Source organism: Anneissia japonica, unplaced genomic scaffold, assembly GCF_011630105.1.
Source record: "Anneissia japonica isolate Jap-2015-1 unplaced genomic scaffold, ASM1163010v1 scaffold21_len1647178_cov195, whole genome shotgun sequence".
In the NCBI taxonomy this organism is placed as follows: domain Eukaryota; kingdom Metazoa; phylum Echinodermata; class Crinoidea; order Comatulida; family Comatulidae; genus Anneissia; species Anneissia japonica.
In genome coordinates this window covers 742,974-765,842 of record NW_022750455.1, presented here as the reverse complement: position 1 = coordinate 765,842, position 22,869 = coordinate 742,974, and the positions used below count along the sequence as shown (strand labels likewise).

Below are 22,869 nucleotides of genomic sequence, written 5' to 3'. Positions count from 1 at the left end.
TATTGTACTTTTGGCCTTTGACACTTTATAACCGTTAACCTGACTATTTATTAACAAGTGTGACTGTATATTTTTGAATCGCAGTGTATCATCATAAAATTGTGGATGTATTTTTAAAAGTGAACAATAAATTTACATGCTCTGATGTGCTAATTTCAAGTCACTTATTCAAATTGTAAGGGATACAAGTTCAAATCATCCAATGGTCACAAATGTAAAGTGTTTTGCTGGCTTTAGAAAATCTGTTGAAGATTAGCTTATACAGTAAACTAATACCGTACAACTACTTATGGAATATGATATAAGTCATTCTGATTACTGTGTCTGAATGTTGTTGTTGACAGCAATGTACAAGATTCCATCATAAAAGTACTGTTTTTAACCCTCTCCATTGTTAAGGTTTCCCCTTGTGGTGGGATCTAGGCTGTTTAAGTTAGGCCCAACCTAAGCTGGTCCAATGATACACATCTAGATGTGTATAAGAGACAGGTCTTGATTATATTTATATTTTTAAAATTTATTTACACATATGTCACAAATATTACAAAACTGGCTTTAAAATGATCAATAGTTTGAATATTTACATACAAGACTCAAATTCAAGATTATTAATATTATTCTTCAAGGTATATTTACATTTTGATATTTAAATAAAAACGATCTTTTCAATATATTTTATATATAGAAAGAATACTTACAGTATCAGAGAGGTCTTACACTGACTACTTAAACTCGGCCTTTCAGGCCTCATCAGTGCAGCTAGGGTATAGACCCAAACGAAACGTTCCACCAGCTTAGGTAGGGCCCAACCTACATATATGTATTATGTATTTTCTTATTATCATCAGTTGTGCAACAAACTAATATATTCATTAAGATAGACTGTTGGCTACCCACGCACCACCATGTCCAACACATCTCCTTCATGTATTGGTACAATAATCTACAAGGCTATAAGACTTAACTTTCTTAAAAAACAACTCCACACAATTTGATGATGTCATTAAGTTGATTAGCCTCATTATGTTAACCTTGCACTTACCTCTTCTTTAGCTGAAGTTCTTATCATATCTTGTGCCGTTTTCGGATCCACAACTATTTGATCGTTTATCCTCCATAAGTGATCACCAATGTGAAGCTTGTCCAACGTACTCCGTTCTTTTGTACTTCGTTTCCCTGCAATCCTGAATAAAATACAAGAATTGAGATGATATTAATATTACACATACAAAATTTCTTAATTTTTAGATTTCAAAAAGTATAAATTTCATCAAGATTTATATCTTTATATCTAGTTGAACATTAGGAAGAAATATTATACAATGCACTTACCACCGCAAAATCAAGTGTATAAAGTAAAATCTTAACAAATAGCACCCTCATTTATGTAAATTTTCTATTCTTCCGAGTGTGTATTTGTGTGGCTGACAATGTTTGTATGAAATGAATTTATAGATATTTTGGGATATCAAACTTGTTATTAATCGTTAAAAGTTGTAATGTTTCTGTCAATGTGAAAGGGTATAAGAAATTTGCTAGGCCATGGAATAAAATCCTGTACAATAAGTTATTTATTTGTTTATTTACTTTTAATTTTTTATAATTATTGTTGTTATTTTTATTGTTATTATGAATATTATTATGAATGTATGGTGTTACTTACCAAACAAGGTCATTAAATTTAACAAGAGCCAGCTTATCGATAAGGTCACTTTTGAGAATTGGAATTGGAATTCCATCTTCCTTCGTTTTTTCCCAAAGTACTGTTCTGAAATAAGCAATAAAATTAAAATGAATTTAAGCACAATAATTGAAATAGATAATGTGATAAAGCAGGAAATGAAAAAAAAACATGATTAAAATATGATTATTTACTATAAACTTAATATGCATAATTAAAATATGATTCACTTACTCCATGGTTCTGACGATTTTTTCAACATCCATTCCTTCAGGTCTGGGTGGGAGAGGTCTGTCGGTGACATCAATGGTTGAAATATCTGACCTATGGACAGGGGACATTTGTGAATCTATACTGAATCCTAGTACTGGTGCTGTCACTTCTCCACGTGTTCGAAGCTTATTCAATTTCCTCGACTGGGTTGGTGACCCAGCTTGTTGGCGATTATTGATTATGCTCTGGGTAGCTGAAATTTTCCTTCTTTCTGCATATGGAGATGGTGGTGGTGTTGGAATGGATGTTTTCCGAGACGGATCCTGATCATATAATCTGCGTCTATTAGAGAAGGCATCAAGTTTTGGTGAATGAGGTGGGGATTCTGAGAAGAAGTGTCTTGTTGGAGAACGAGGAGACATCTTTAATGGTGACTGAGATTTAATTGTCAGTAAATGTGCTGTAGTAGATTTGTGTTCTAGAGCTAAAGAGGTTGGTGGTGCAACTCCTCTTCCCATACGTGCATAAGATGAGTTGAATTCTGATGTTTGCAAACCTTCAAATCTCCGAGTATCAGTTCGAGAAGTTGGGGATTTGCTTCTGATAATTGGAAGCTCTGGCATCAGTTTGTTACCATTTGAAGTGATGAAATCTCTTGGTGGAAGAGATGGTGGAAAGACATCTATTTCATGCTGTGGTGTTGAGGGTGCTTCTTCCATGAACTTGTTAATGTCAGCTAGTTGACTTGTTGAACTGGATCTTCTTAGTCTCAGGCGTGTCTGTGCAGGCTCATCATCTTCAGAATCACTTTGCGGCTGAGGCTGCATTAGTTTCTTTGGTCTGGGGGGTGTTGGCGGCGGTATTGAAGGCATGGAAATTGAATTCATTAATGGCCAACCCCCTGCTGTTGATATGTTACATTGACTCGTTGACATTTGTGGAAGACAAGGAGACTTCATGGGATTGTAACCTGTTTGAATGTGTTCAGATCCTTGTTGGATCGCTCTCTCTTGGAGTTTGCGTGACACCTCTGCCAGAGTCATATATTGGTCTCTTTCCCGGCAAAGCGCCTCTTTGTGAGCAAGTTGTTGTTTCTGATGTTTATTAAAATCTGAAACCTGATGTATATTGATGTAACCTGGCATTGGTCCTTCTGTAATATGAAGAACCAACCTTTTGTTAACATTTTTAATATCTCTATAAAATAAGAAAAAATATATATGAAAACTGAATAACCTACTGATTGTTTTTACTAACTTAATTTGATTATAAAATTTACCACATTGAATATGGTTCCTATTACAGCACTTGCATATTGCATCATTGTTTTTCCAATCTGGAGATGACGGATCCTGCGTGGATGATTGAGACGTTGAATTGGAGCTGGACTCTGATTCATCTTGTGACACATTTGGAATTAAATAATCACTGTCATCATCCTAAATTGTAAAAAAAATATATATTTTGTATAAAACAGTGGAATTAAAGTACTATTCTGTATATAGATGTAGAAAATGCTACACTTCTAATCTCTGGTTTCTGACCCCAGTTTTGCATATGGTTGTGATATGGCATTATGGCACATGAAAATATATGGGAAAATCACACATGTCCATATATGGGCAAATCATACATTGATCAGATAAAACATGATAATGCAAACAAAGCTTAAATTTATAGAGTATAACTGAGTGGATCTTCATTAAATGTTTGCCAAGTATACTTTAAAGTTGCCAAAGATATTTTGGTATCACTTTTTCCATTCAGACTTTTATACTTATGTTTTCAGTGTGATACTAGTTTTTAATTTGCTGTTCAAATAAGATAAAATGAAATACCTTTTTAGTTCTATTTTCTGGAATGGCATTTTCATCAATGACTTCAATAGTCTTTTTCTTTAAAGGATGAAATGTATCTTCCATGGCTGCTGGAGAGGACTTACGGCCATCCCTCTTGAATTTTGTTGTGACTGGTGTTGGAACGGTGTTAGAGCGATGTATGGTGTTATCTAAGTCTTCTGCATCGGCTCCGTGTCCCATATCAGTTAGAATACTGTTCAAACTTTTGTACCACTGTGTTGCAATTTCTCTACATTTGGTGAAAATAAATGACAGTTTTAAGTTATAAATAAAATAGAAAATTACTTTTTATACTTTTTTTTATTGATGCCAAATTTTTTGTCAGAACTTGATTTCAGTTTGATATCAAATACATATTATGCATTGTGAATTATTTCGATTGAGCATAAATAGATTTTTAAAATATATAAATATTGTTTATTCAGTTATTCTTCCTACTGATAATTTTAATTGGTATTAATATATTGTTGTTATTGTTTATGTAATTGATATATTGCAGATTATTTTAACTTTATCTCGGCAACATTATAACTGATAAATAATCATATATCATAATAACTCATAAATATTCATATATCATAACTCATAAATATTCATATGTTGTGTATAGACTTACTTTGAGTCTGCTTGAAGGTACAAAGCCATATCTTTTCTCATTAGCACACAGAGGATGTTTTCGTATTTGTGTTTATGGATCTCAATATGATCAAACAGATGGAGTTTTGTAGACCGTAACAATGGTACTTTATCCACTGTGTGTTTTGGTTTCGGTGCTGTAAAATCTTTGTCATCTTTATATTCATATATTGTAGCCGATTCCTTCTCCTTGTAGCGAAGCACATAATATTTTCTGTGTTTTTTCTGAGAGCAACAAAAAACAATGCAAATTAATTATTATATTACGTAAAATTTCATGGTTATTATTCATGATTGATGAATTGTTATTCGGCCCAATTTAAAAGTACAACAGTAACCTCAACCATTTGATTTAAAACTTCATGCGTTATTAATTCTGAACCATTCCAGGTGTAGAATTTGTATTATGGAAAAAGTTCATAGTATAGACAAAATGTTGGTATTTTACCAAGGAATTTAGAGTAAAACAAACTGGAAATTTCCAAAACGAAATGAATCCTAATATAGTAAAGTATTATGAATCACACATCAAAGAGAAAATACTGTTGTCCCAAGTTGTTGCATTTGAACTCTCCTTATATTTTGACATTTTCTATGATTCTTGGATTCCATCATTTTTGCCCCCAACAACACTTTTTTGCAATTCTCACTTCCTTCAGTCAAATCTGTTTCCGAAATGAGATAATGATTTGTATTATCAATAGTTTCAATATTATTCTATCATGATTCATAAGTCATCCTGATAAAATCATCCAACCAAATTGCAGTATAAATTTTTATGCATTTTACAGTATCTATTACAAGTTAAGCATACATAATGTTTATATAACAATTATAAAATCATGTAAATTGATATATGCAACTATCAATTATAGATGAATAATTTTAACGTTTAAATGTATATAAATATTAGTATATAAATTATTATACTAATCAATTCCAATTTATGAATTATATCCTTTTTCTAAATATTTTTTTAATGATTTAACAGAGTTTATTTACTAAAATAACGATTAAGGAAGTTTTTTATATTTCGGTTTTGTTCCATAAACTATTGACCTTCCTTTGGTATTCATTTTTTTTTCCTCTGTTTTTTTTTTCAGTGAGACATGGATGCATCATCAAGTGCTATTACTTCCTTAGATTCACAACTTTTAAATTGAAAGTGTTTTCTAATGTTTTGTCTACTAGGACAGTATTACTTAAAAAGGATAAAATAAATTCATATCTAATTTGCTTTCCTTTTACTATGTCAGGCCCATAACCAGGGTCCCTTAAGGTGTATTTTGTTATGAGAGCCTGTGGTGCAGAGGCACCTAGGTGCCCAGGTAGTATCCATGGAATAGAGTGTTGTAGGTTGAGGAGGTGAAAACTTTAGAACCAGTAGAAAAATTTATTAGATTATCACTCCCGCCCGCATCAAACATTCGGGAAATATTGATGTGGCAATAAAAAAAGAAATTTTTTTGCAGCATTAATTTTTTTAACAGCATAAAAATAACAATGCAATTTTGTGACTTCAAATATATTTTCTTTAAAAAACTATAAAATTAAACCAGTTTTTATACAATATTTACTATTACAGACCAAATATAAATAGTCCCTCCCTCATCGATAAAAACAAAAGCGAAATAATCTATAGTTCCGACTAAAAAAAAAAAACCGCCCTCCCTCATAAATTTTTGTTTAAAAAAAGTGTGATTATCTAATAATTTTTTCTATGTGCCCTTAGTGCTGGAACATTCTAGCATATAAATGGTAAATTTTATCATCATTTATATGGATGGTTTATGATCCAAGTGAAAGGGATGGGGGGTTAGTTTGATCAGATAGGGTTCACTTACAAAGAGCTCAGCTAGATGAAAAAAATAAGCTCCCTCCCCACCCCCCACAAGTATGAGCTTGTGTGTAAATATTATATATTGGTTGTAATTGCCTTATAAAATTCAGGTTAGCAGTTGCCAAAATGCCATAGCAACAGAGCCAGTGGATGACAATACAAAGGCAACTAATCTACTGGATGATTGTATATAAAAAGTGACAAATTTAGCAGACGACGAAATTCTTCAGTTGTCAGTAAATAAACACTGTCAGTTAAATACTGGTAATACAAAAAAATTCATAAGATTTTTTGGTGGTGATTCATTCTGTTGACTTTCAAGATTAATCTATACCCTTCCAAATTTCTCTCTCAACCAGGATCTTCCAAGATTATTGTCAGTTTACGTGATATAAGTAAGGGGTGCCTACCATATGTTATCTATTTATGTCCTGTTACTTACAAAAAAGGTGGTAACTTTTAAAACAGTGTTTGTGTTTTTCGATATCATTAAAATGTTTTGGGATTTAAGTTAGTGTGACATATTTACAGTATGTCCTCATACAAAATCCTGATTGGTTGTTTTAAGAATCTTTAGTAGATTAGCCAATTCCTGCTACAAAGCTCCAATTAATCTACATATTGACATCATCAATCTGTTATGAAATATAATAATAATATTTTTTTAGTGCCATCAAGGGGGTGAGAAAGCCAGCTGGGCCCCCTCCCTGAATCCCCCACTGGTAGTTTTGCCAGTAGTTGATATAAATCAATCAAAGCATTAGAAAGATCAATTTTAAATTAGTAAATCAAAATATTGTTTCTAAGCGTGTGAACTTTTCATCCATTTAAGCACCACTCTGTATGTTGCCCCCTCCTATTCATTGATTGGTTGAACTATCAGAAATGTGTTTTTTGATTGGTTCAACTTTGTTAGAAAAATAATTCATAATTTCATCACCCATCAAAATACTTTTATCAAATCAGTGCCATGACAGTAAAGTTGTCACCTTTCTCTCATCAAATCGTCACCTCGAAAATATTGTGTCAAAAGTTAAATTTTATCAGTGCAGCACTGTGAAAGTTCTGCCACTATATCTTACCATCTTGCCTTTGGCACTATCAGAATATTCCATATAGTTAAATGGAAACCTATGTTGTATGTGCTTTAATATAATTTCATAATATTACTAGGGGAAATCATTCTTCTCAAGAATTTTAAAGTTAATGTAGACCAAATTGGATTTGATAAAATCTACATTTGATCTACAAGAGACTAGGGAATCAAATTATAGATTTAAATTAAATTTGATATTACATTAATAGCTATGCAATATTACATTATTAAATATTTAATTTAAAAGCTATTAATTATATTTAATTGATGTGGATTGGGACATTTATGTCCTTTCATAGAATTCATGAAAAAGAAATTGTTAATGAATTGACTAGACATCTAATTCATTGATTTATATTCTGTTTAAAAGAAGGTAAGGAATAGAAATAAATATACATCGGTGTTATCTGTCTGTACAGGCAGTCCATAGGCAGTTGGCAGGTTTTGTATAGGATTACACAATGATTTTATTATAAGTGTTAAATTAATTGTGGTATACACTTATTGTCATTCAATTATTATCACAGACAACTATTAATATCTTTATTCTTTTAAATGTGTTAACTTGATAAACTTAACGATATACAGTCCTATTCATGAACGAAACATAGGGTTATTCCGACAAGACAGATGTGTGGTCTCCATGGCAATGTGATGTTTGATATATCAGATCCTGTGAAATGTTAATGTAATACGCCTGACATTGTTAAGTTGCGGTTTATCAGTTTATCGTCAGCACTGAACTTCTTGACAAAGAGTAATTGCTTTAATCATTATTTTATTCCAATTCAACGTGAATGTGGAATCTTTTTAATATATTTTCTTTAAAAATAAAAATTTAAGTTAAACTATATTGTCTATTTTGTGGTACTTGGTACATTTTTGTTAAATGTATTTACTGTCACTACTTAATGGTAATGGTAGTACATTTGTTGAGCACCTTCCACAATAGAATTGGCTCAAGGCCTAGAGGTTTTAATCTCTGTTGATTTGAAAATGAAATAGATAAATGTGAATATAATACATTTATTTATTAGCATACTTATTATCATTACTTTAATTATTAGAATGATTATTTTTATCACTTTATGTGAGTTTATACTTTTAAAAACTTATTTAATTTGTCCTGCAACTTTTACTGTTTCATGCAAATAATGTGGTTAATTCAAGGCTCATTCCTTATTAGATGAAACCACATTATCATATTAATGCATGTTTTTGCATGCAATCATCATATAATATTGAATCTAGCATACTTTAGTTTAGTTAGTTTAGATTCTCATCAGTGCTACTGTTTATATTTTAATCATTCCATTAATATTAATATTATTTAATGGTATTTAATGAGAGCTTCTAAGTCATTTTTTTTTTTTTTTTGGTGAGCAGTTTTTTACAAAAATATTTTTATATCGAATTTTTGAATGCCTATTTTCCAACACTATACAAGTAGGCATGTTCGTAGACATAGATACAGTTATACGAACACTATGCAACCTTGTATACTGCCACCAACCAGGAGTTTCGCAAAAGTGCAAGTTGATTTGGGACAGGAATCGGTTATGTTTTGATTATATTCCCGTGAGGCATTTCTTACGTCAAACCGTGTCGACTGTGTCCTAACAAGGGCTTGTAGCAGTTAGTTAGGAATAGGCTTGATAAGGCAACCAGGAAGGCCGCTCAAGAGGTTATATATCCTAGCCTCGATAGATAGCAATTATCAAATATGTCAAAAGAAATATCCAGGTCCCCCAGTGATCAATATAATCAATGAATAACTGACATATATTGGCCCCCTGTTTTTGTCATTGTGTAGAATATCCTTATATGGGCAATATTTTATAGTGTTTAATAATCTAAGTATGAAGATGGTTTTAGTTATTAAAAGGAATTATCTACTTCTAAACTTTCTCCTCTTACTCCTGACCCCTCACCTATACTACTTCACACCTTTCCTCCTCACCTTCCCTCATCCTACCTGATTTTTTTTATGCTCTACATAATCTCTTACCTTGAAGGGCTTGTCTTTCATTTCTTCATGACCCCGGGTCAAATATCCTGAAATCATAACTTGTTCTTGGTTGCTTGGCGACATATTCACAGCAGATGTCACGACATCCATCGCTAGTTTTGGAATTGGAAGAGCAGAATTTACTTCTTTAGGGTAACTTCCAGTAGTTTTTCCCTAATGAAAAAATAAAAGATAATAAACAAATTTACAAATCTTTCAAGTGTATTCTTAAATCAATTTCTGTTTGAAAGTTATCTTTTCAATTTCTAAGTGACCTGAATAAGTAGTATTTGTTAATTTGTTTAGATGGTAACGATTGTGTAATAAGTTTAAACTTTGTTCGACCAAATTCGAAGAAAAGGCATGTCAGCTTCCAAAGTGGATTTGCAAGTTAAAAAATTGCAAGGAATTTATCAATCATAATTTCATTATTATTTGAACTTCACTGGGCACTAGTTATTTTTTCTATTGAACAATTGTGATGAATTATCCTTCATTTTATTTCATTTGTCAATTTGACCAAAAGAACACAGAAGTATTCCAAAACAGATATTGTTGGTGGAAGATTAAACCAATAAATCGCTTTTAACGTTTTATTTATCAGCTGCCCCAAAACAAATATATAACTATATGAATTCTTTGTTTACTATAACAATAGAAAATAAAAGAAAAACAAATTACAAAACTTCAATCAAAAGTTTTTTTAAGTTTAAGCACATAATGTAGAACCTATTATTCTTTGTAACTAAAACTAACAAACAGGGATTTTACTAATGTTTAAATGCCTAGGGCTTGGCATTCAAGCTCACTACCAAATCCACCCTTGTTACACAAAAGCAGTTTCTTAATTCAAAAGTTCAATAAAATGAAAGTCTTTAATATAATTCTATGTTGAATATATGTTAGATATTATGAAGGGCTGATTTTTTTCTGGGTACTTCCTTTTGCCGTTCAGAAAATCAGGTCACAAAGATTTTTTTTTGTTATGAATGACTAATGAATTTAATCCTAAAAAAAAAACGTTTCTTAAGATTTAGGTCTCCTGCCTGATTATTTGACCTTTGGAAAGCGGATAAATTATTCTTGACTTTCAAAAACATTTTTTTTTTCAATGAGGTGGATTAACATTGTAATAATGTGTTCATCTATGATAATCTTCTGCTAATGTTAAAGAGTCAAATCAAAAATAAAAGAAACATTCAGTTGTGTATCATTTCTTAATATTGTCATTTACAAAATACTGTATATGATGTTTTCATAGTTAAGAACATAATTTTCAGCATTTTATTATATAGTAACTTTACTACTAAGTGTTTTTCAAACCACATCCTGACTTCTTAACTAATGTTATCTGACAACTTAAAAGTAATAAAATTATAGTATAAAATTATAAAATGAATTAAAAGCCGATAGTAATACAATAATCTTTTGTAATGCTGCTACCGATTAAATTAACATTATAGAAAATGAGTCTTGCAATTCCAAAACCAGCTTACTGTCGCTAAATGTTAAACTGATTAACATAAGAATGTGATAGTATAGTATATTTAGTACAGAGAAGCTATGCTACTTTTAATCATAACTTTGGCAAATCGGTTCCAGTAAGTGACATATCATTTAAAAGCTTATAATGTGGAGAATATATATACTGTATTATTAAAATGTCAACTTTCTTGTTTTAGTCACTGATGCTGGCTTTTGACATGGCAAGCCCCATATACTAAATATCTTATTAGAAAGTAAACTTTTAATTAACAGTGGATAAAAATAATAGGGTTTTTCATCATCAGGATTAGTTTGGTTCCCACACAGATCCATGATATCCGCCTGCACATGTATCCCAGTTTAATCTCAGGTTAATGACCCCTGCAGAGTCCTGACGTATTCATCTGTCAATCCAATATGTACATGACATAATTTCTGCACGTAAACCATAAATTACTTGAGAAAAAAAATTTTTTTTAAGTAAAAAGAAAAGGAAGTAAGAATAGGAGGAAAAAAAAGGTAAAAATTAAGAAACAAAATAATGTGAAGGATTAGATTTGTGCTTATTGATGAGGAGGCTGAGTATTTCAAAAGGATGTTGATGGGATGAGCAGAATATTTTTTCACCAGTTTTAGTAATGATTAGGCAATCAAAGCAAGTGGAGGGGTAAAACACCTATGCTTCCTCCTCCCCTTCATCTCTATGATTACCAAGGATGGTAGGCAAGCAAATGTTTCAATCTAATGCATGAAATTAATGTGCAAATCTTTCTTTCAATCAATATTATATTTATAGAAATTTTTGAGACACAATTGCTCTTGTTAAGTACGGAAAAATAAAGAAAGATTTGAGATACCATTCATTCATACATGAGTACTTAGTATTCCTGCCTGACCTTAACCATTGTTATTGTTGATAAAGTGTTTGACGATTGTTTTGCTTTTAAAACTTTTGTCTTTCACGAGAAATGATGTAACGTAGTACAGTACTTGTGGTGTCTCCATACTTAAACTTCTACAGTACTACTTATTCTGCTTACGCATGTACGGTACGGTACTTGCATCGTGAGTTGACATAACTTTCACTAAAATTTACATTAAATTAATTCTTATAGTAACGGCTGTGGATACTTTGCCAGTAAAACACCTATTCATTAACACTAGAGATGATTACATTTCAATTCCATCTTTCAGAATAGGAAAATTTGAATTATAGCAGGCAAAATAAACACTTTGTATAATATAAGATTTTTCGTGGTTGTTGCTAACTAAAAAAAAATTTTGCAGTGATATACCCCTATCATCCTTTACTTTCAAATCTGCTTTCAAAAAAAGATTTTGCCACCATCCCAGCTGTCTGAATATCAAGACTTTTATCTTGTCATGAGCATTTATTTGCTAAAAGTCTAAAATTACTGCAAATAAGCTAGTAAATTAAAGTTACAGGTACTTTAGAAATATAACCTGTAAGTCTCAGGACCATTTGCTGAATTGTCTATAGGAAGGCAAGTGGCCCTACACCTTTAATAATATTTTTAATAATTGCTGTTGTTTTTTTCCCCAAATTTCTGATGCTCTTTTGAATAATGGAATTGCAATTGTTATTGGGATTTTGCAATGTCCAAATTCTTTGCAGCATCTCAATTAAATTTCTTATAAAAAAAAAATAGCATTAAAGTGATTTACAAGAAAATTTAATTGCAATATTTACTGGAAATTGCTGATAAAATTGAAATGAATATTTACTGAACTAATTATCTCGTAGTCACAGATTTGGTACTTGCTCATTAAACCCTACCAATACTAACATTTTGAAAACACATTAACAGAATTAATTAAAGTCAATTAATAGGCCTATAGAATTTCCTTTGTAACTCTGTACCACTCACCTCATTCTTTTGAAAAAGATCCACAGATGCGTACATTTTGAATGATAATAATTTTTTTTAGACTTTTGTGCAAATTACACATGTGCTGGCGGCATCCACGTCTGCCTGCTCAGTCCGATGTTTATTAAATGAAAGTATTTCCTAGCTGTGGTCTAGAAAGCAGGCTTCTAACAGGAGGAAGTGTACAGTCAGACGGAGCCAATCACAGTTCACATCAAATCGTGTGTACGTTTGTTGGCTCAAGATTGCGGAGCCTTTAAATCTTGTACTAGATTAATTTCTTCCACTTACAGATGCAGATTTCGAAAAAAAATGTGGATCTCTTTGGAGGCTAGTAACAAAATATGTGAGAAATGAAGTCTGTACTGTATATTGTTTTGTGCAGTTGTACCTATAGAAAATATGTACAAATACTAACAATATCACTGTGGCCTTATATAGCAAGATTTACTTTATTTGTCCCTGTTATATATAGTAAAATAAGTACAATTTAATACTTACTGATATTATGGAGAACAACCAGTGTATACAGTAATCTAAAGGATTCTCTCAAATTTTTTGATGTCTATGGTATTACTCAAGCATTACATATGTACACTCACTTATTTGCCTCTTATGTACATAAGTACATTACTTATATCCAGTTAACTAAATATAAGACTTAATGTATGAATGCATTTTAAAGACCAATTGAGTGTTGCCATGGAACTTTATTATAGTGTCATGGTATTGCTGGCATGTTTGAGAATTAGTTATTTTTTTCCACTGGATAGAAAAATTAAGTAATTACTATTTATTAATATATCTTAATATTAATGTAATTAAAAAACTAATCAATTTTAAAACTGATGTAAAATATATCATTAGAAAACATGAATGTATCACTTACCATTTTGATCATGAGTTTATTTTTGTATCTGTTATTCAGGGAAAGTGACTCCTATTATGAATATATAAATCCAGTAGTAATACCGTAGACATGAAAAGCTTTGAGTAGAATCCCTCTTCTATGGCTAACAAGAAGATGAGTAGTGGACAGTTCTAACACTCTTAAGTGTATTTATACATTCCAAAGCCTATTTATCATCAATCTCCATCGTGATTGGCTAGGACCACTAAGAAGCAACCAATCAGGGACACATTATCTGCTTGAGTGATAGTTCATAAGCTAGCTTTGTTATTTCCGTCTTTTAAATCAGGAAGTCATTGATAACTTCATTCCAGGATTTGAACGAGTAAGAAATGCACGGATGTTTTTTATATTTTATAATTCAAATTTTAAATATTAAAAAGTCTAGGGGAGAGAAAAGCAGTCTGGTTTTTAAAAAATATATTTTTATCAATATGATGGTCCTTCATTATGATTAAAAAAATAATTTAATCATGATTTAATTTAAATTTTTTAATTGTATTATGGATTTTTAAAACTAGTACAACATTAAAAAAAAAACAATCATCATTCCACAAAGTATTAGTGGTGGTGGTGATGATGGTAATGATGGTGGTTGTGATGATGATGATGGTTGTGATGATAATGATGATGGTGGTTGTGAATATCGGCGCTGATTCGAACAGCTCACTCGCCAATGGTTCCGGTAGTGGAACAAGTCTTCTCGGATAAAGACTTTAAACCGTTAGGCCCAGTGTACGCATTTGGCTCGTGTGCACTTTAAAGAACCCAGTACATCCTTCAAGAAGAGTAGGGGGTTACCCCGGTGTACTGGTCCATTAAGTCCCCTGTTGTTAAATGGATATGCCACGTAGGACCGTGATTAATTTCACTTATTGGCATATCCTTGGCGCTCGTGCCTAAAGAAATGAAATGAAAATGAAATGAAAAATAGGTTTCTTTCTTTCAGGAGTTTTTAAACCAAAGTTCATGGTGTTTTGAAACCAGCTTCTTTTTGGATTTTACACAAAGAAAGTTTTTTTGAGAGTTTCAATTTTGTGAGTTGTGTATATGCTTCATTATGTCAAAAAGGGATTCCCAGTCATTTCTTTACTGCTCTGAAATACGTCAAGTAGGAATTAATGGCATAAGTAAATAAATATTTTAAATTAATTAAATATAAGAATTAATAATAATGCCATTTTTTCAAGGACTTTATTCTTTCAACATTGTAAAAAGGAAATAAATATAAGATCACTTTAAATAAATAGTAGCATTATTCTGGTAATTTAAACATTGTTAAATAAATGGGCAATAAAAATTTGGTCTAAAACCAATTGAATAGAGGATGTACAGTAGTGATAATGGTGTTATGATAATTCCAATATCACACTGTGTTTATGTATGGTGCCCAAACCCATGGTTTATGCATGGACCATTTCCATTGTTTATTCAGCCATCCAACTTCCACCTCAGTAAACCTTTATCTTCAACAATACATATCCTTCTTATTTCACAGGGGATTTCTGCGTAAGGCCTACTAAACAACAGGATCACATAACGCCAAGGTCAAATTTAAATATCGTTAAAAAATTCAACAGCAGTGTACTAATTAGTTTCTTACAACAGGTACCAGTATAAAGAGACAGGTTGTCTGCAAAGAATTCACTTCCATATCCTTAATAGGTCATTTTGAATGCTGTTCAAAAAACAAAAGAAAAAAATAATATTTTTTTTTTTTTTTTTTTTTTAAATTCCATGCTTTCTGTGAAGATGAAGAAAGTAAAATCTTCATCTTTCAGATGTTCAATTGTTTAAATTTGTTGTTTTATAGTAAATGACAATAATATTTTTGATATTTTGACGAAGCATGAGTAACAATTTTATATTATATTTATTGAACTCCCTTCAATTTTGTTTTGAAAATTATTACTGTGTATTTATATACATTCTTTCCAAAAATAAATTAATTTTGTAGAATTCTATTTTTGTACATAACATAATAAAAAATCAGACTGGAATGAATTACACAATTATGTTTGTGATGGTGGTAGGCATGATAGCATTTGGATTAGTATTAATTTGTTACAGAATCTTATTTTTAGAAAACAAATTTAAGGCCAACTCTGATCTATCTTAAGAAACTAAATTAGAAACAGAAGGTGATGAGATTTTTATTTGTCCTGTATTCCTAATATGTTTAACTTTCTACAAATGACTGAGATAACAGTTTCACTTTTAGAGATAAAGATAGATTTTGCCTTTCCATCTTTACTTATCTCTCTCACCTTTACCTGTTGCATTGCTAAGGTAATTATGGTGGTGGTTAAAGCTGAGACACAGGAGAATTGAGTTTACCTTGCCATCTCATGAATAATCTGCTCAGCTGATACCAATTTCGTACTATTTCCACATAGTAGCTTAGGTGAAAGCAGATGGTTTACCGTAAGGCCCCTCTTAGTAGTTTGACTCAACTATGTGTATCACTGTATACTTAGAAGAACAAGGCATGCAGCAGACCTACCAAGTCTCGCGCATTCGGCGTGAGACACATTTGGGGTTGTCTCACGCTCTTATGCTTAACGACCAAAATCTTGTGCGTAAATGTAATGCCTAAATTATGAAATATATGTGTACTATTGACTACTGACCATTGAAGGCCTTTTCTTACTAAAAAAAATCTCAAATCTGCAGTACTTAAACAGGAGCTCATCTAGAACTTTAAATAGATATTAGCATTATTCTGGTAATTTAAACATATGTTAAATAAATGGGCAATAAAAATTTGGTCTAAAACCAATTGAATAGAGGATGTGTAGCTGAGTGATAATGGTGTTATGATAATTCCAATATCACACTGCATGCATAGAACTATAGAATATGGTTTATGCATGGACCATTTGGGGGGCACTAGAATAGATAAGTGAGTAGCGCTTATTTCAATACATAACATTAAAATGCAGTGGAAAGACCGCCCTACTTCATCCGCGCCTGTTAAAATATCTTAATAACATCGTTAAAATTAGCTTAAGCCTGAATTTCTATAGCTGTCTGTGACTCTTAATAACAATCACATGGAAACACTAAATATCGGTCTTTATGGTAGACGCGTCCTCGTTGCGGCCCTAGATTATGCTAATCCTACTCCCACCACACATAAGATCCTGTCAACACTGATCTATTTGGCTCATTTGTTTAGTTTTCCACCAATCAACAGCAAGTCTCACTATCCAAACATATACTGTAGGTATTTAAATATTTGTAATTTCTGCAGATATTAGTCTACTGAATACGATTGAAGCAACTCAATCGAAACGTTGAGACATTCTCTACCAACAACAGTTCTTTACAGAACAATCTACATGGTGTACCACAAGAATTATGTATTGTAATATTTTCAGTGTAATGCTATTATATATTTCACATTCAGTTTATTTTTTTTACACCGACAATATTTTTGTATTGAATAATTGTATCCAATTAGTGCAATCACAGACATTCATGGCTTGAAAAAATGTTTATTACACCTTCATCCCTTTAAGTTTTTATATTTAATTTTTATACATCATACCTTAGTTATACACCCACTTTTTCTGTATATAAGGGATTAACGTTATCCTGTTTGTATAGTTCATGGCATGAACACATGCATGTGGTTATTTCACCTTTGTTCCTTTATGTTTTTATATTTTCATTTAATGTATATTTCATATTCATATCTTAGTATACTGTACACCCACATTATTTTTTTATTTGTATATAAGGGATTCATTTTATCCTGTTTACAGTTACCTGAACAAGTTCACAGCATTAACAAATGCATGTGGTTTTTTTTAACCTTTATCTCAGTGGTGGCACCAGGATTTGCCTCAGAATCTCTTGAAAGTGTTCTATGGGGCGAATCCCCCGAAATATTTACTTGTTTAAAAGGCTTTTTTATCGATTTTGGGTCTTATTAATATGTAAAAAATAAATATACATTTTTTTTTCTCCCCGACGAATTGTGGTTTTTCTCCCACCTGGCTCCTCAACCCCCGTTCCCCTCGACCCCCCGCTGGCACCACCCCTGCTTTTTCTCTTTATGTTTTTATATTTTCATTTTAATAATACTATTTCGGCACACCATGTGTAAGAATATGGTTTTTGAGGTAAAACTTCAAATAGCATATTCTTGCACATGGTGTGCCAAGACTTAAATTATGTTATTATTGGTTGTATTATTATACTATAACCAGTACCTACATAAAAAGACCTAATGAAATTATTCAAAGGTATATTATTATTAATAGGCACCATCTTAAAACTTTTAAGTAATAATTGTGTTTCATTTCATTTCCATTTCTTGCCATTTGCATCATAAAAATAATAGAAATCGATTTTGCTCTGAGAGGCTATTACATTTTAAATACAAAACAACAACAAAAAAATATGCCATCAGACTCAGTCATATCCGTTGGATAGGGGCTGTTTCGGTACCGTTTTGTATGAGTAGGGATAGAGCGATAGCGAGTGATTTTATACTACAGTCTAAGTACTTTTTTTATCAGTACCTTATCTGAAACTAAAATAGTAATCTTAATTATTTGTTATTATGGTCATAATAAATATTTCCATTCTCTGTTTAATATTTGTATCATTATACCATAATTTTATTTTTAAAATATGTTTTTGTATAAGGACTTGTAATTTTAAGTAATGTGTGTATGTAAATATTAATCTGTATATTCAAGTTCTCAATTCAGCTTTTGGATGCTAGACAGTAGATTTTTATTTTGTAATTTTTTTATGATGTTTAAATATTGAAAAAAGATACCGAGATATATATATTTTATTCAACATTAATAATAGAGGACGCTGTTTGCACGAATCTGATCACGGTATCACTCTCACAATACAATAGAAAATAAGTTAGTTATATAAAACTTAAAATCCTTATATCAAATGCTGAAACATAAAATTCCTAAACATTTAAATCAAATTACTATTGGTGGCAAGAAATACAGGCAAACGATTAGCTATGGAAAGTAGCAGACTTTGAACAAGTTCGGTTTCTCAATTGTATTGTTGAGATAAGCAAAAGAGATCAGTCTTAAAGTTTAATGGTTAAATGCAAAACCTGCGATTGTACAGAACTCAAAGGCCAACAATAGTAAAAAAAAAAAAAAAAAACTGTCTCCTACTTTTTTTCAGTAGTATTATAGGAAGCAATGACACCAGAGAAAAAATGTGTTGTTAGTAGATTTGCTGTGACATAATTTATAACTAATTATCTGAATACTATATGACATTTTTATTACAATTAATTTTTACCTCACTTTTATTTCCATTTTTTGCCAGTTGCATTCTTATATAATAACAGAATTATTTTATTTTGTTTGCTTTTTGTTAGATTAGCATTAATATTTTTTTACAAATGTGATTTTTTTCCTGTTATATTTTTGTTTATTATTCAATTATGAGGATGATGATGATGACGATTATGATCGTGATGGTGATGATGAGGATGATGATATTGCCTGTGTTGATGATAGTAATGATGACGATGATGACAATATGTTAGGAGTCGTTATAATGATGATGAAGGTGATTATGATGATCATACGGATGATACAATAATGATGATGTTGCTAGGAATAGTGATGATGATGAGGATAATGATTATAATTATGATTATGAGGATAATTATTATGCTGATGAAGATGATAATGTTTGTAATTATGGTATTAATGATGATGATAATTTTATTGATAATTATTATGAAAGCAGTAACAATAGGAGGGGTCCCAAGTCTCCCATTACTCCCTTTCGTTCTCCCGGAAATCAGCACATGCATTTCGATACTTGGGAGTATGTATTATACTATAAATGATGATGACATAATTAATGTCAAAATATTCAATCCCGACACGATATCCTGCATTTCGATACTTGGGAGTACGTATTATACTATCTTATCTGAGATTAATCAGTGGACCTTTCGGTTTTTCCTTGTGTAGGTTTACAGTATTTATACCAGCACTTTTTTTTCTCAAGTTTCTTGTGATCATCTGATTAACTGTGTGACATCAAATTCTTATCTAGACTTTTTATTTATAGATTCATGACGTGGAAGCTTGATATTGTTATATATATATATGTATATATATATATATCCGTGATTCTTGTGAACGATATAAAAGTCAGTGACGTAGATTTTGATTGTGTAATAACAATGAATGCAATGATATCTGTTAAATTGCATGCTTTTAAGAGTAGAGTACCCTCAAGAAACACATCTTCCGTGCATTTAATTCATGTGTTTGGGTCCTTGGTGTTGAGGTAACCTGTCCTAGATCTTACCTACCCCCACCAAAGGTGCTGTTACCAAAAATTACCCTCTTTTATTGGTATCCATGGAAACATAGGACAACCTTATTAATAATATGAAAGTTTATGTAGTGTACAGCCTGCCTAAAAAAAAAATACTAAGCCTTCATAAACTTGCATTGTTCTTTATATAAAATTAAATTAAGTGTATCTTCTTTGTGCTGGATAACATGTTCTATAGAATTCTACTGTTTTCCCAAGGGCCCAGTTATGCTTCATAAACTAGTTTGAATCATTTTTATCAATATTAAAAAGTACGTTTTTTACTAGGTATGTTTTTGTTATATTGTCTTTGCTTCAGTGGTATATCTAGGGGGTGGTGTAATCCCCAAGAGTTTTCCTCTCCCCCCCCCCCATTGAAATGTCGGAAACAAATAAAATCACTTTCAAGTTTTTTAAAATCACCTCATATCACCATATTTTCCGACCATTGAAGAAAGTTTGAAAATGAAATAGAATTTAAAAAAAGCAAATTTGAACAGAAACTATAACTTCCCTGCCGTCAGAAAAAGCCAATAATTAGGCTATAGTCATTCATCCTTTGACTATTGGTATGTGCCTGATATGCTAGACCATGACCTCTATGGCTAGACTAAATCTAGTAGATTCCATCATTATATTATTGAATAAAATATATACTGTAAAAAAAAAAGGAAATGTTTACAAATATAATCATCCAACAACCGTTTGTGTAACCTCAGTTGTATAATGAGCTAATGTCGTAATCTACCATGGAACGTGCTATTTAGAAAAAAGTGTTGACCAAACATGTTCAATAGGCCTCTATATACCAAGAATAGCAGGTGGTAGAAACATATTGTCCAAAACCACTGATCCAAAAAATAGAAGAAGGAAGTGAAGGTTGAATCCTGTTTACGTCACACGCTACCAGTACCAGTACAACTTCACACAAATTCCCTTCGTCGTCCCAAAATAAATAATGCTATTTTTAGAACTACTGTCCATTGTCAAGTTTATCAGTTATTTGTTTTATTTCATTTTTTACAGCACTGTAAACCTGGACTGTTACCAACCTTGTTATGTAAAATTTGGAAGTTTGAATTATTTTATTTCATTTCCCTCATTAGACACTATTGATATCTGTAAAATTTTTGTCTTTCCTTCATTGTGTAATAAATCTACCGTACATTTAGTAAAATTAATATATTAAACATATTAATTAAAAAAATTATGGATGACCACTTGCCTCATATGAATGCCTACTCTGTCAATCTATTATGCTTATCAAAAAGTATGCTCAGGTAAGTGTCCAAAGTTCTTAATGTGGGCCTTCATACACATCTTTATATTTTTATAATTATTATTTATAACTCCATGGTTTAACATACAGTAATATTGTGTCTACTACCCCTTGGGTAGACACATTGCTTACATCTGACAATTGACCCGGTAAGAGTAAATCCGGTAAGATTATATGCAGTAAGAAATGATTTGATGGGACATGAGCTAAAAATATAAATGAAAAGCAAGTTCACGAAATATTATGCCATGCTAGGTACCTGTAAGACCTCGTGGGAGGGGGTCCCTGTTGGTACTGTATGGCTTTAATTATGCTGATTGCTACTTGAGGAAGGGTTGCACTGGCCAGGTGTCCAAAGAGACGGAGACGAGATGAGCGTATATTTTGCCTGTAATAAGTGTTTGGTTGGTGATTTGTCGATTTTGTAGGTTTGATACTGTCAAACCAATTTATAGGGAGAGAAGTAAATGAAAATAGTATAAAGGTTTCAATATAATGTGATTAATTCAGTTCTAATAATTGACTTACACTACCTTGCCTTATAATAATAAATTATTATGTAATTCAATTGCATCATTTAACTTACTAATAACTTTCTGTATTCTTGAAACTGTGGGTACTATATTTACCCCATGTGTATAACTAAAAAAAATACTGTAAAGACAGCCTTTCTCTGAATTTATAGAAGTTTTGGAGATTATTTTTATTGTAAATTTATTATCTCTAATAAGACAATTCATTAAATACATTCAGTTTATTGAAGTAGTCCTGTTTTATTTGGTTATAAATTACCAATAAAAGTATATATAAACATAGTATTATAGAGTTATTAAAAGTATTAAATTTGAAAAAGCAAGGATTAGATTTGTTAAATTTCACACTGTTTGATATTTAGCAGGGTCTTAGATAAGTACTGTGCTTTTACTGTTGCATTTTTATTTGTGCAAGGATTACAGTATATTTGCTAAATTTCACATAGAGGGAACTAACAACACAAAGACAGTTTGTGATGGTTAGCAGGGTTTTATATAGGTATAGTACTTTCAGTGTTGAATTCTGATTTGAGCAAGGATAATATTTGTTAAATTTCACGTAGAGGGAGCTGACAACACAGAGACACTGTATGATAGTTAGCAGGGCCTTAGATAGGTAGAGTACACTCAATGTTGCATTCTGATTTGAAACACAAAGGATTTGCGAAGTTTACTTGCCACTTTCCCTTTTATTACCAACAGGTTCATGAGTACGGACCTACTTCTACATTGAAATTATGCTTTAAGCAAGGAAATAGGTTTTTAAGCCTAAACCAAAGCTAAGATAATAGTTTCTCTATAACTTGTCTTGTAGTAGTAAGAATAGAACTATTGATACAGATGTTTTATTTATTATTGCTCTATACATCAATAATAATCTGACAAAGAAACAAAAAAACTCAGCCTCCACTGGGACTCGAAACCCAGGACCTTTTGCATACATCGCAACAAATGTCATAACAACTTGACCGCAAAGGCTTCATGGTGAGTCAAGCGCCGGTAGAATCTAAGTTCCTTTCATTCTATACTCGGACCCAGGACCTTTCGCATACATGGTGAATATCATAACCAATGCTTGATAGATGAATATATATGAATATATGTGTATTTGTA

General features: G+C 31.4%; 1 protein-coding gene across 4 annotated transcripts in view; it reads right to left on the bottom strand.

The window, feature by feature from the left end:
- LOC117121343 overlaps positions 1 to 22,869 on the bottom strand; it is a 36,378-nt gene that overhangs the window by 2,135 nt on the left and 11,374 nt on the right. For 2 of the 4 annotated variants that reach the window (XM_033266502.1, XM_033266503.1), the window contains 7 exons: positions 9,334 to 9,507; positions 4,370 to 4,614; positions 3,733 to 3,982; positions 3,174 to 3,333; positions 1,916 to 3,047; positions 1,664 to 1,768; positions 1,043 to 1,184 (listed from right to left, as the gene is read on the bottom strand). In XM_033266502.1, the coding sequence (XP_033122393.1) occupies positions 1,043 to 1,184; positions 1,664 to 1,768; positions 1,916 to 3,047; positions 3,174 to 3,333; positions 3,733 to 3,982; positions 4,370 to 4,614; positions 9,334 to 9,444 (2,145 nt within the window). In that variant the 5' untranslated portion in view covers positions 9,445 to 9,507. Of the gene's footprint in view, positions 1 to 1,042; positions 1,185 to 1,663; positions 1,769 to 1,915; positions 3,048 to 3,173; positions 3,334 to 3,732; positions 3,983 to 4,369; positions 4,615 to 9,333; positions 9,508 to 12,707; positions 12,837 to 13,596; positions 13,749 to 22,869 lie in introns of those variants that run through there. The other 2 variants (XM_033266501.1, XM_033266500.1) reach the window with 2 other exon arrangements.